At 42.2% G+C, this 14,256-nt stretch overlaps 2 protein-coding genes across 2 annotated transcripts; one reads left to right on the forward strand and one right to left on the reverse strand.

Moving 5' to 3' along the window:
* Window positions 1-108: 108 nt before the first annotated feature.
* COQ6 (coenzyme Q6, monooxygenase) lies at window positions 109-7,225 on the reverse strand. Its single transcript, XM_065753170.1, has 12 exons — window positions 7,066-7,225; window positions 6,619-6,750; window positions 5,835-5,893; window positions 5,200-5,323; window positions 4,678-4,808; window positions 4,201-4,308; window positions 4,051-4,113; window positions 3,655-3,762; window positions 3,056-3,258; window positions 1,880-1,995; window positions 1,292-1,458; window positions 109-256 (listed from the first exon to the last, which is right to left on the reverse strand). The coding sequence occupies exons 1-12, from the start codon at window positions 7,223-7,225 to the stop codon at window positions 227-229; spliced, it is 1,401 nt and encodes a 466-aa protein (XP_065609242.1). The 3' UTR covers window positions 109-226.
* A 290-nt stretch (window positions 7,226-7,515) lies between these two features.
* Window positions 7,516-13,795, forward strand: FAM161B (FAM161 centrosomal protein B). The gene is made up of 8 exons (XM_065753081.1): window positions 7,516-7,829; window positions 9,022-9,584; window positions 10,074-10,411; window positions 10,775-10,902; window positions 11,176-11,343; window positions 11,804-11,903; window positions 13,197-13,327; window positions 13,575-13,795. Exons 1-8 carry the CDS (start codon window positions 7,681-7,683, stop codon window positions 13,696-13,698), a joined length of 1,701 nt encoding a protein of 566 aa, XP_065609153.1. The 5' UTR covers window positions 7,516-7,680; the 3' UTR covers window positions 13,699-13,795.
* Window positions 13,796-14,256: the final 461 nt, after the last annotated feature.

Below are 14,256 nucleotides of genomic sequence, written 5' to 3' on the forward strand. Positions count from 1 at the left end.
GTTCGGTGGCTGAGAGATAATGATACTACAGAAAGAGACCTCAAACCCTGTTGAGAAGAACAGATGAGATATCATCTGCATAAACCAGAGAAGGTGTTAAGACACAGCTCAATACTTAAGTTTTATTGTTAAATTAAAATAACACAATTCAAAAACGTGTATCAGTCACAGTCCTTATAAAAGTAATACACTCACTGGCAAGCTGCTGTTCCAAACTGAAAACAGATCACTTACTGGCAAAAGCCATGATTTGCTCCTAAAAAGGAAGAAAGAAAAGTAATTTGTAAACTAGTGATAAGTAAACATTTCAGAAAGCATCTGTAATCTCCTTCCCCTTTCCATGTCAACAAGAATTCCTTGTCAGCCTTTTTAGTTAAGTGCAAAGCACCTGTCCCTGTATACAAGAAAATTAAAGAAGTTGCAGCATTCTTTTCCATCTTGAATAGCACAAAACAGGCATAACCAACGTATTCTGTGCTCAGAAAAGTGGCTTTCACTTGGCCTTCTGCTTTCAATAGAGAAACTGAAAAACCCCGAGCACTGAAGCAGCAGCAGACTGCTCTTTATAGTAAGACTAATAAAAACATCAATTCAGTCCTGTGTCTTACTGTGATGTAATGCATAGAAAATTGGCCATCTGTGTTTTAATAGGAAGCAGGTGACTTGATTTATACAACAGACAGTCAAATTCAGAAATGAAAAACCTAATTTGAAGGCATGTAGGAGCTTAGTGAGCAGGTGGCTCTACGAACATCATGAAAATCCACCAACTACATCGATGCTGTGCAAAATTCTGGCAGCTAGGCTGCAAACAGAGGTTCTGTGTTTAAGCCTGAGCTTCTTCAGGTAACTTCCATTGAAGGCCCGAACTTCAGCCAGGAGAGAAAATTTAACAGGGCAGAAAAGCACAGAAAAAGATACCCAAGTAATACCCCACATCTGTCAAGTCACCTGGTGTCTTACTCTTGAGGAATGTTTGTTTTCAGAGGGTTATTTTTTCACAGTGCATTTCTGGAATGCAGTTCAAAGTTCCATGTGTGCATTTCATAGCAAAATAAAGCCAAAAACAATTAGTGACTTTTAACCCACAATGGCTAATGCAGAGTGTAGATATCGAGATCTCTTATCCCTGTGCTGCAGAAGAAACCCATAACCACTGAGCCACAAGTTATTTAGGAAATTCTCAGGCTCATTCACAACACAAAACCTCAGTTTGAACAACTTAGCATTTTCCAACCAAAAAAAATAGCAAGAATTCTTCAGTGGACGGTGTACAAAGGACGAATCTTACTTTAACAGGAGGTAGGGCATTTGTTGCTTGCAATCCCCATGTCCTCAGCAACACCAAGGGAACCAGGCTTGTGGAGTAAAGCCTCTTCAGCAAATCAATAGCAGCTATCAAGGAGACATTGTGCCTCTGCCGTTCTGTCTCAAACCTTAAGAGATGTTTTAAGGAGCCTAGAAGAAATGATTGAATAATCACATTAGAAGTGACCTGCCACAAATAATTGTGCATCTTATCTATATAGAAGTCTCTGCAGATAACTGAAAACACAGAACAGACAAATGGTCCATCTTAATATAGGCTTTAGTCCATCAGTTAGTGGGTTTTGTCTCACCACCACTAACTGCCATCCTGCAGATCTTTGCTTTTTTAAAGCATTTTTTCAGGTTTTGAGAATGGAAATGGCATCTAAGTATTTTTAACTGCTCCACACCCAAAGAACAGAAGAACAGTTTTGCTTCAAGGACACTTGTTTCTTTTAAGCAAAAGGAGCAGTAAGCTTAACCTGCAGAGACACTGCTTTGTGCCAATGGTAGCAGCAGAGGCTTGTAAGGCTAAACATCTCACAGCCACCTCATCGTCTTGGATCCTTACCCAGATCTTGTCCATTGAAGGCTGCTGCACTGAGGTGATGAGCTAAACATGCAATATCACCAAAACCCAGGTTTACACCTTGTCCTGCAAGAGGGTGGACTCTGTGCGCTGCATCCCTAAAGCAAGAAAAGATAGAAGATTGTAACCCTTCTTGAAGAAGGCCAAATGGCTGACAAAGCCTTCAATTATTGCGATCTTACAGCAGCATATACACCTTTATCTGGTACTTTCTTGTGCTGCCTACATCTCTGAAGCAAGAAAAAGGGGTCTCAAAGTTAAAATTATAAAGAGGTGACTAGTTGAAGTCCAGTGTCAAACCACATGTGAAATCACTATTTTTCTAAGTGACACGAGAAACCATATCATTGACACATTTCATCAACACAAAAGCAGAGTGACATAGAATCACTCAGATTGGAAAAGACTTTAAAGATCGCCAAGTCCAAAAATGAATACAAGGTTGTGATGTATCACTGAAAAGAACCTGATTTTTTTATATTATGAGTAGCTTTATCTGCAAAGAACAAAGCTGAACACATAACCTGATGAAACTACATGAAATTTCAGTATGAAATGTAAGATCATGTACTTAAAACATTAATAAGATAAAAAAGCACAGAGTATTCATAGACACAAAGTGACTCAAGGTGGAAAGTATGTATCTGAAACTTAACATGGCACGAAGAATTACTAAAAACTACCGATGAATTGCAGCTGTAGGGGAAAATAATGTACATTCAGCCTTAGAATGTAAAAGATGAAGTACTTCCCTCTTTCTATAGATGACTGTTCAAAAGCCTATGACACCCTATCCAGAATTACCTGTAAGTTTTGTCATTTGTGTCAAGGCAAGTGAGCTAACACTCAAACTGATATGTGGAACGGCTGCTACGTCTGGTGAAGTACTGGTCCATCATGAGATACTGGACTGTTTCACTGAACTACACAAACAAAAAAAGGAAAACTGCCCAATTTACACAGAAAGCATATGCAACGGGCAGAGAGCTATTCATACAAAAGTCTTTTGTTGACACAAAAGCAAATTATACAAACGGCCTGGATAAAGTCTAGCTATAAATGCATTTCTAACCATCAATTTCTTAAGTTGTCACTTTGCTCACATCATTTCTAGCCACATACCACTCACTCACCCAGCAGATGCTCCAGAGACCTTACCCGATCAGAGCCACGCGGTGCCGGACGTACTGTGCCGCATGCCCCATCCCCAGGGGGAACACTGCTCTGCTCTCTGCTTCTACTTTCGCGACACTTGGGGGCAGCTGACGCATCGCAGTCCCTGAGGGTTTCAGAAGTGAAAGAACAGATCGAAACATGGCTCCAGCAGCATCAGTGAAGTCAGAATGGTTTACATTGCTCCACTGCAACAAGCAAACAAATAAACAGAAAGAAATCTTCAGATGCTAACCCAAACTGGACGTATAAAAGAACTCAAAAGAAAGAAAATCTCATCTAGTTCCAGATACTCTATTGACTACCTAGACAAAAATAGACAGCAGAAGAAACTATCTTCATCACTTTAGGACATGTTAAGTCTCAAACTGGGGTAAGCATATGCTTTCCATCTTTCAGAATTGAGATGAGATTCTAACACACCTTTCAGAACTAACAGTTTGCCAAGCGTCCTCTAACATCATCCCCACTAGAGGAAGAAGCTTCAGAATCCATCTTTCCCATTACTATCCTGTAAGCTTTAGGATTCCACTACTTATAATTGCAACAGCCAGCCTCATAACTGCTGTAAGGCTGATACTCACAAAGGCAGTGTTGATGCTATCCACAAAACTTTCCTTGTCCATAGTGAGAAGTTCCGAAGCATGTTCATGAGATGTAGACCAAACCAGAGAGCTGGCAGTGTCAGACAACTGGATAAGAAAATTTCAAGGGTAATTATCAAAAGAAATATAAACAAAAACCAAACTAAACAAAAGCACAACCAATGCAAAGCTTTCCTCACTCACTTCTCCTTACAACAATCCAACTGCATGTTATTTTCCCAGCCAAACATACTGGGAAATACCAAGGATAAAGTGCAAGAGAAACAACTGCAAAGGCAGAAGGACAAAACAGGCATAGCAAAGTACAGACAGAAGAAAAATTACTAAAAGAGCACACTAGAAAGTAAAAAACACAGAGACTGAGAAGTATCATACCGGAAGAAGTGCAATTGGCCCTGTGGGAAGGAACCTCTGCCATGCTACAGTATTGTCTGTGGCCTACAGTGGAAAGAAGTAGACAGTTAAGAACAAGTGACTTAACATCATCTGCTTAAGCAGAAGACAAGATGGTCTGTAGAATTTTACCTCAGACAAATGAAGAGTTGCCACCACAGCTGACTGGTCATACTGATGCTCAATGTTCTGAATTTCAGCTTCCTTCCGTACTATAGAGTTATGGCCATCAGCACCAATCTGTGGAACCAAGAAATGCAGAGCTGCCTCTTCATGAGCTCCCGAGAAAGCCAATATTCCAGTCTACAAACCTCCATTAGTGTGTACATATATTTCTGTTTATACTGAAGAAGAAAACACATATGTTCCTTCAGACAAGAAGAGGTAGTCCCTTCTACTCCTGTCCAGTTCAGCAGTTTTCTTGCATTAGGTACAGAAAAGGCTAGGCTATGTGTCTGTCCCTTAGCACCTCTGACAGAGTTGGTGACTCACCTCACTCAAGCCCACCACGTGGGTGGAGCGGCACACACAGAATCACAACCAAATCCAGTGGAAAGGACTTGGGCAAGAGATGATGCCTGATCAACAGAAATAAAAAGTTCTAGTTACCAGCAGTTTGGTCTGAAGTCTGCGTCCATCAGCTAACTCAATTTGGACCCAAGGGCTTGTGTCACAGCTGTGAGAGGGAAGGGGCCAGGTATACCCGACTGCTCTGCTCCCGTAGAAAACCTCCACCCGGTCTGATGGGAACACAAAGTACCATGGTCACTGCACGACACAGACATGAAAGAAAGGAAACATCACTACAGCAGCAAAGGGCCATGCGCACCTTTTAGTGGCACTCGAAGTATAGACCCCACAGTTTTCATAGCAAGAAAGAACAGTCACTGCAAAGCACCCTCCATATAGAAAACTACACATATTTTCATTAAGTCTTATTTCAGAGAAACTGTGTGCTGGTGAATAGCACATCCAACTGTCTTCACACTGCATAGCCTACAGGATAGATTTCTCCTTCCATTCCCCCCATTTCAAGAAGCTGCCCATCTCCCAGAGTCATTTGTTAGACAAATGATCTTTCTCCCTCTCATATCATTCAGGAAATAAGATATTAAAGAAGTTGTCCACTACCTGCTACTGATTCTAACTGTTTTGTGAGAGCAGACATAATGACATCATTCTCCACTATGTAACCCATGTCATCTAAGTCATCTTTCTCAAAGGTGATGATGGCTTCAGAACAAGCATCCCACACCTACAAAGAAAAAATATTATAAGAAGCTACAAAATAAACAAACAGGTACCACTCCTTTTGGAAAACACTGAAACATCCATCCTAATAGCAAAAAAACGTGTCAATCTAGCAGTGCAGAAGCAGAGGATGTATCCTGAATTACCATCCATTCTAAGCTACTAAAATACATCACATAATTCCTTTCAGGCAACCATCTAGATCAACCTCAAACACTAATTCTAAAAGCAGAAAGTTTTTTCCCCTTATTTTCCTGTTACATAAATACACCTAATGCTACCCTACCACCTTTACCTTTATTTCTGACTGGTATCCACACCATTATGTTTACAGCTTCCACTAGGAATCAGCCTTTCATCCGGTAACATCATGACTCTTAGAACAGTTATCTCCCCAGAGAAAAGTATGGCCCGCCCTTTACCAAAGAAGGAATAAACTTTGGATTACTAATGGAAGCATTTGTGAGAATTCAAAGTAGACAAACACAATACATTTGCAGCCCTGCCTACAGCACCTGCATGCGTCGGAATGGTTTGCATCTCAGGCTGCAGACATGATCCCAGGCACCAAAACCTAGAAGAGAAAGAGGACACAAATGCATAGGTTTACAAACGACACTGAGACCCAAACAAAGCTGAAGTTCATTTTGTGCTTTTCCCTGTCACTGACCATGTATAACTAACTACTATATAACTTCCTCGCTCTGTTTCCACCACCCCAAAGCAGGGCCGGCACTGCCTCACTCAGTGCTTCGCCAGCTCCAGCACTGCATTATTTTGCTGAGCCAGACAAAAACGAAGAAGGCTTCTCCATAAATGCTGTCACTTACACATCAACTTTCACTGGGCAATAGAACAGATACAAAAAGTCCCAGCCATCACTGTTTGTAATATTTCTTTCGCCATATGAAATCAAGGCTCAAATTTGCCTTCAAAATGAAAATTAATCACTACGGAGCACTAAACATGGGAGAATTATACACATTTTGTGAACAAAGCATCCTCAATACTACAGAAAGCACATCACAACCTTTTGCCAGTCCAGAATCAGAAACACAAATACGTAATGTAAACAAATGTACATGTATCTATACAAAAACATCAGACTGAGACATTAGAACGTGGAATCCCGTTACCAAGAGATGCCTGATCCAATCACTGCAAATAAACATTTAAAACACTGAAAGACAAAGCCAAACAACTCTGATGAAGACAGAACATGCTCAAAGGAGTTTTGTTTACACAGTGCAGGAAGTTCAAGCACACCATTAAAACACAAAGAATAAAAGTGACACGTACTGCTCAGGAGGGTTGCTGATCCGGGGGAGATGGAGCTGACCCTGTTGCTGTAACTCTCTGGTAGGTGATACTCCTTCCTGGGCCCAGCCTCCAGCAAGGCAATTTTCTTATCATGGAAATGGATATCGTGCCCTTAAATAAGCAGATAAAACACACTCTGCCACAACACTCCTGTCAGACGCCTGTTTCTTAATTTTGCATCTATAACTTCCACGCGTTTCTGTATTGAGACAGAGCGCATTCTAAAGCTCATACACTAACGCACCACAAGGCAGGCTCCGAGCAGTCAGCCGAGCCCTAGTATCTTTCAGCCTTATGACCGCGGCCCTCCGTGACCGACAACGCTCCTACACCTAATGCACGCATTATACTTTCTCTTTTAGCGTGAACTTTTCCTTTTTATTGCTTCCTGCCCCGGGCCGCCTGCGGAGAAGGTCCCGGCCTTACCCAGCGCGGCGGCCATAGCGCTGCCGACCATACCGCCGCCCGACACTACGACGTCGTAGAGCGGTGCTGCGGCGGTGAGGGAGCGGAGCGGGGCCCGTGGGCAGGCCCGCAGCCGCCCGCCAAGCGGAACCAGCAGTGCCCGACCGCACGCCGCCGCCATTGCTGCGGAAGTGACGTCACGCGCGTCGCCTGCGGGCGGAAGTCGCTAGAGGAAACCATGACAACGGTACCTCTTCCAGAGGGGAGAGCCCGACGAGAACAGCTCTTCCGGATCACCAATGAGTGAGCGGGAGGATGCGTCCACCTCGGAGCATAATTGGCTGCTTAGGCCGGGAGGCGGGCCTAGAGAGCCGTCTGCCTCGCTGATTGGCGGGGAGGGAGTTGGGGCGCGGTGCCGGTGTGAGGGGCCTGCAGGTGAGAGCAGCGTCCGCGCTCGGTGGGGCTGATCCGAACCGGGCGGGGAAAGCTGCGGTTAGCGATTGCCCCCTCCCCTCTCTGGAAGTCATCACCCCCGCAGCTCTCCTTGATTTTCTTCCCAGGTGACACGGGATAACGGGCCCCCCTCCATCATTAACGGGCGAACTGTGCCTTTCCCGTCTACCCACCGGCGCCAGGATGGAAGGCCATCGGACTCTGTTGGAATTGGGCCTGCTGTGCCAGGCAGCGTTAGGAAGCGACCTCAGCGCCTCCCAGGAGGATGAGGACCTCGGAGACTTCTCGCAGGAGGCCGCTGCGCTGCGGGCCAGGCTGTGCACGGTGCTCAGGTAGGACGGCACCCGTTAAGGACAGCAAAATCCACAGCACTGGAGGACGCTTGGGGAAATCCTGCTGCTTCTCCCCAGTTCCAAGCAGTAACACAGCACTGTGGATCCCACGATGAGCGCATGCGTGCACCCTGCCCACGTGTCTGTGGTACCAGCACACTGACCAAAACGTTCACCGGTGCAATGACGGGGCCCAGACACAGGGCCACACAAACAGCATTCACATAAAGCATGAAGCAGCACAAATGGCCCAATCCCCTTCCTGCTTGCTAATTGAAATTTGCTAGCAGATCACGTGTGCATATGTGCTTCTGTCCAGCATCCAATCTTAAGAGCAGTGGTCTCTCCAGCACCTGGTTTTCCAACACAGTACTCTGTTATTAGTCCAGCTTGAAGTTTGCTAGCAGATCACACCCTCATAAATGAGAAATAGAGCTGATAAAGAGCAAGATAGGACAGACTGCATGAAGCACCAGGCGACCACCTGTTTGACTGGCTGCTTCCCTTTCCTAGTGCCTCCCTGTTTTCCTGTGCTTAGTCCTCTGATCCACTTTGATCCTTCCCTTGGATTTGATCCTTCCTTGAAGGTCTCATAATAGTTCTAGTCTGTCCCATATTCACCCTTCAAACATCATATGTTAAGTTTTCTGTTCCTGTGAGACCCATGATTGTCTTGTGTTTATTTGTTTTTAATTATGAGTTATATTCTCTTCTTAACAGTTACAAACTTTCCAGCTGAACCTCTTGAAAGTTGAATTCAAGTGGTTCCCTGCAGACACCCTTCCATCTGTGTCTTAGGAGTTCTGGTGTTTGGTACTGTTTCCGTTATCTTCTTTTCATCAGAGTCTGTGTGCCTAATCTATTGCTTCTCCCAGTTTTGTATCTTATGTTGAATATCCTCGAAGCTAAAACATTCTGTTAACTTACAGCCTTCATAGCAACAACATACTAACAGCATAACAAACTGCATTAGGAATCTAGGTAGTCACAACTGCATTCTGTATATGGAAAACTGAAAACAAGCAAAGCTATGTTTATGAACTTAAGTAGCAAAGCAAAACTCAGAGCCTGAGAACAGTGAGGCCTAGGCCTGTCTTCTCACACAGACTACAGTGTCTTTCTCCCTAATCAACAGATCTCTCTTATTTTTAATGATTTCCCTTATTTCCCCTTCATAATGTTTCTGTCTTAGTCATACATCTGGTAACAAAAGGCAATCCTGTTCCCTGATTGACCTCACCTTGGACAGTACCTGGGATCAACAAAAACCTCACTTGTTTCCTAAACCCCGCTTGAGGCCAAAAAGTGCTTCATCTCCTTGGATTCCTTCCATCACCATCCCTCAGCCCTTCAGAATGACACTGCGGGAAGCTCACAAAAAATCCCAGTTGATGAAGTCAAACATGTTTCTTGACCTAGACAAACCGAGAGACAAAAGGCAAAGCCAGGATGAAGTTGAATGTCAGAAACAGTTCCGGGCACAGCCTGTACCTGCCCACGTGTTTCTGCCCCTTTATCATGAAATAATGGAACAGAATGAGGTTCGCAGGCAAATAGCAACACAGAAAAGAAAGGAGCTGCTGCTTTCTACTCAGAGGCCCTTCAGTTTCCTGGAAAAGGAGGAGAAAAAGAAAGAAGCTATCAGACAAAAGTTCCTAGCAGCAGCAACCCCAAATGAGAGCTCCAAACTGAAGAAGGTCAATAGAAAAGTTCCTACATCAAATAATGACACACTTCTTGGAGATAAACTCAAAGGTAAAGTGCCCGGGCTCTTCTGTAAAGAAAACCAAACACCTCCCTGACTTCCTCTCACCATCTCAGTGCTCAGTGATTGGATCATGGCCTCCATTACATCACTCCAAGTAAAAAGCCAACATTGTTATATCCTCTGGTATTGTCTAGGCTCCCCTATACTACTGGTCATTACATTTCATCTAGAGGCCCTTAGAATTGAGCGTCTCAAATTCTGTAGTCTTGTATTAGGGTCAGCAGTGGCAGTTCTGATACGTCATCATGCCTGAGAATGAGACACAACCATGGTTCTTTGTGTCTTTGATTTTCTTCTTGTTGGAGGCAGAGAAGGGGTGGAAAGTGGGGAAAGAGAATACATGATGCCTGTACACACTTATGTGAGTAGTTACCACTATACAAAAAAAAAAAAAAAAAGTTGTGCATTGTGCAGTGGAAATTTTGCAGCCTTTTACATCACTCGTATTATTCTCATTGCTGTTTTTAATTCACTAGAAGCTGAACTCTACAGAGAAATCCGCATTCAAATGAGAGCCAAGGATTTGCTTGAGAGCTCTGTAGCTCCGATAGATACTAGCAACTGTCGGAGGGATCCTCAGTCTCGAACTGCCACTAAAACTAAGCAGGAAAGACTTGGCTTCTTGCAGGACAGAAGCTTCAGCTTCAAGCCAAGAATTAATCCAACAGTACCAGATTTTGAAGAACTTTATTGGGAATTTCAGAGGGAAGCTATAAGAAGGCAAGAAATCAAAGAGGCAACTCGAATTAAGCCATTCAAATTACGAACCTCCAATCTCCGTTGCAGGCAGAGAGAAGCTAATGAAAAGATAAAGGTGAGATGACTAGATATTTCTGTGGTACTGTTCTCCCTAGTTAAGATGGGAATTTCTTAAATGCATAGCGTTTATTTATGAATAGTTTATGTCCTTTATGACCTATGACATCTGCACTTATCCCGGGAGTACTGCAGAATTCTAGGACAAATTGAATAACAAACTCTTCCATACTCCTAAGCAAGTCTCCTTCCAGCTCATCTCTCAGCCACTCCCCATGTAAATCCCTACTGATGGAAGAGAGGAGAACAAGTGCATTGCCCACATTCCTCCAACTGTTCTCATTACTAGACACAAAAAAAAAAAACAGAGTTGCTTCTGGGCTGTGAACAATTACATTGAATGAAGTTCCATTTCTTTCAGGATTCTCAGCAACTTACAAAGGTTTCCATGCAAAAAAGTCATTCCTTGGCTGCACTTTCCTCTCTCTCTTCCAATACCCTTCCAGTGCATATTACAGATGCAACAAGAAAAAGGGAATCTGCTATTAGGTAAGTAGAAGTTTCTGTACAAGACTGTACACCACCTAGTGACTGAAATTGAGAAAAAGGTTTATGTTCTCCCTCAGCACACTGACAATAATTTTCTTAATTGTTTATCTGTGTCTGGTCTTCTTTCCTCACTAATTCTTGTCTTGCCTCCCAGTGAATTTGGGAGCTACACACAAAATTTGTAATGTTCTATGGAGAACAGCAAAAAGTGAAATTGCCAACCAGCATGAAGTCTGCCACTCCAAAGTGAGCTCACTGCTTTCTTCTATACAGAAACTCCCTAGAGAGCAAAAAGGAAGGAGAGAAAGAAGGAATTTATTGGCTAGAGAAACAGAAAAAGAAATGTCAAGCTATTTGTAAGTCAGTGAACAGCCGAGCAAAAGCCCTGGATCCACATAAAAGTCTGGATGAAACACACAAGGAGAAGCTGAAACAGAACCGGTCAGTATCCCATTCCACACAGAAATAACTGTTTGCTTTGGTAATTGGGGACTATCAGGTAATTCTTTAGGAGGAGTTTAGTCTAAAAGGTTTCATTCCTAACCAACTTTTTTTTTAGCTGCCACACGCATCCCAAATCCATACAGATTTCTTCACAAATGCTTCTCTTTCCACACATAATAGTTTTCTTTACATGAACACTGGTAGAGACTAATGTGTACAACTGCAATGTCTCTCTTGGTAATGTACATAAAACACATAAGACAAGGTTTTGTAAAAATGTGAACTTCTCAGCTTACACTCTAAAAAAGTAAAGCTTGCTAATGGTGCATAGTGTTTTGCCCCTCATTTGGAATCTCACAGCTATTTAAAGGACTAAATGGTTATTGAGAATTCCTGTTTCCCCATCTGCTACAGGCAGAAGGGAGCCTGTTTTAGACACGGACATTTTTCATTTCAGGCAAAATATGAGAGAGAGAACAAAGGAGTACAGAAAAGAGCTGGAAGAAATGCAGCTGCGAGTCAACAACAGACCGTACCTCTTTGAACAGGTCACCAAGGTAATTTGTCAAAGGTCCAAGTGTCTGGTTGACAGGATACATTGTCTTTCATTTAGGACAGGTACTAAGAAATCTAGTCTTAAGTTAATCACAGTTAAAAAGGTTTGCTAATGCTTGTATAGTCTCTGGGCTACACACGGGACAGCCACGAGTGTTTATGTAAATTCCTTTCCATGACTTAAAAAAAAATGGGATGTACTTCTTGATTGTACAACTTTCCAATCTGTAGTATATATTGCAAATAAAATACATAGTCTGGTCAAAATTAAGTCATTTTCACACTGGAAATTATACACCAGAAATCCTCTCCAGTGAAGTCACGTCTGTCATCTGCAAGCTTGGCTGGCTGTTCAGCACATATCACCATCACACAAAACAGTCTCCAAATCCATACTGCACGTGAACAATAGTTAAATACTTTACTTTCTACAAAGTATATTTCCCAGGGTTTTCTCTTTCAGTTCTGTCTCCTTGCAGAGCTGACATTTAACTGCTTAGAGACCTATTGGTAGGTCCCCATATAGCTATATGCTGATACAAGATTTTTCAGTAGAAATATTCTCTTGGCTCAAACTTTCTGTTCAGGTGAGTGATTAATTGAGGCAGAGAACACATTTGTATGATAAAGTTTTGTAACATTTCTGCTTGTCACATTGGTGAGAACTGATCAGTACTGATAGCATTAACTCATTTGGAGACTATAATTTTATCCTACTGTATAGAACACTTTGATCTTTTAGAAACTGGCCACTACCTCTGGAAAGCCCCATTTCAGACTATGTTAATTTGTGAGGTTTGTGTGAAGGCAGTGAGAATATAAGATCCAGGATGCTTTGCTTCCAGCTCCTTGAATACAAACTGATCTGAAGCTATTTCATGAGTCTTGTTGATTGAAATCCATTGCAGTTAGCATTTACAAATTGTAGGCCAATGTGCTTCCAGAATTTTTCATAACCCTTTTAGCACATATTCTCAATCTGAGTGTCAGTCAGGATACAGACGCAAGTGTGCCACTGTATGCTGCAGAAGCAGAACAGAAGAGGGAAGTTAGGAAAAAAAAAAAAAAGAAAATAATAGATGCAGGAAGAGGTGAGCTCCAGCTTTGAGAAATGCTGAGAACATTCTCCCCATATTCAATTTTGATATTGTACTCTATGGTAGAAAAAAATTCTGGACAGGGGCTTCGCTGTTGTTCCCATTTGGAGTGTCAGCTCCAAACTTTAAAACAACTTAAGCTGGCTTACAGAGAAGCCCCTGTTCTACATGCTTACTGTTAAAGTTTCAATCTGATAGCATGATGCTCGTCAAGGAGCAGAGCGTCGCTACAGAAACACCCTCCAGCAGGTTGGGCTAAGTGAAGAATTTGTAAGGAAAAAAGGAAAAGATGCTGCTGACTTGCTGGAAGAAGAATCTGACATTCACAGGTAATAATGCAATACAGCTTTTATGTCTTTGACTAGAAATATTTTCATTTTTCATAAAGCAATTCTCGTTTGTACCATGTAATATATGTAAAATCCAATCAACTCCACTCCTCTTTAATAAAGCATCATATTTTATCTGTCTAAATCTCTACGACCACTAGGCAGTCCCTGTATTCTTATTTGTGGGCTAAAAAGCCAGTAAGTACTGCAAAGCATTTCCAGTATTAAATAATCACTATTTCTGCAGAGTGTCCAAGCTTCAGAGTGAAAAGGACAACTGTACTATACAGGAAGGAGAACCTCAAGAAGAACAGAAAGGAAAAGAAATGGCAACGCAAAGAAGAATCCATCAATCATCTCTTGATTTTTAATATGTCCCCACATTAATCCTCAGGAACTTTCTGTTTTAGGCTGACAATAATTGTTCTGGGGTAAGTGAGGTGTGAGAAAATAATAAAGGAGAAAAAGACTGACTGTTTTGGTCACATTTTGTTCAATTCTGCAAACACTGCAGCCACTTTTAGTCTTCTCAAGTGTTCCTCATGCGAGCCACTTCCCTTTCTTCAAAAAAACAAAAAAACAACCCACAAAAAAACCCAAGTTTAAAAGGTTGAAGCACTACCTCTGGATAAAAGTAGATATGAAAGACTGAAGAAATATATCCTCTAATGTCAGCTGCTTATGTTCATGTCAGAGAAGCACAGAAAGAGGAGATTTCCTCTCAATGTGCCAGACATTAGTTGGTAGATATATGTGGTAGAACAACTTTGCTTTAAGTTTTTATGCAAAATAGCATGACTTGACCTACCTTGGAAGAAGTTTCACAGGAAGGTTCTTTACTGGCCTCTTAACTCTTTGTTCACTCAATACCAGCTCTGCTTCTTCCTCTCATTAGGAAAAAGCAATAGTCCTTCTATATTAAGATATCT

The sequence above is a fragment of the Cyrtonyx montezumae genome, unplaced genomic scaffold (genome assembly GCF_038088225.1).
Source record: "Cyrtonyx montezumae isolate F1298 unplaced genomic scaffold, pur_monq_1.0 scaffold_10, whole genome shotgun sequence".
Classification (NCBI taxonomy): Eukaryota; Metazoa; Chordata; class Aves; order Galliformes; family Odontophoridae; genus Cyrtonyx; species Cyrtonyx montezumae.

Excerpts from the sequence above, each read along its gene's own strand:
- COQ6 (XM_065753170.1), bottom strand. The coding sequence starts at position 7,225 with ATGGCGGCGGCGTGCGGTCGGGCACTGCTGGTTCCGCTTGGCGGGCGG. Across the intron at positions 5,324-5,834 it reads AACCATTCCGACGCATGCAG|GTGTGGGATGCTTGTTCTGA; the intron begins GTGCTGTAGGCA and ends TTTTCTTTGTAG. Across the intron at positions 4,309-4,677 it reads GACTTCAGACCAAACTGCTG|ATTGGTGCTGATGGCCATAA; the intron begins GTAACTAGAACT and ends TTGGTTCCACAG.
- FAM161B (XM_065753081.1), top strand. The coding sequence starts at position 7,681 with ATGGAAGGCCATCGGACTCTGTTGGAATTGGGCCTGCTGTGCCAGGCA. Across the intron at positions 10,412-10,774 it reads AAGCTAATGAAAAGATAAAG|GATTCTCAGCAACTTACAAA; the intron begins GTGAGATGACTA and ends CATTTCTTTCAG. Across the intron at positions 13,328-13,574 it reads GAAGAATCTGACATTCACAG|AGTGTCCAAGCTTCAGAGTG; the intron begins GTAATAATGCAA and ends CTATTTCTGCAG.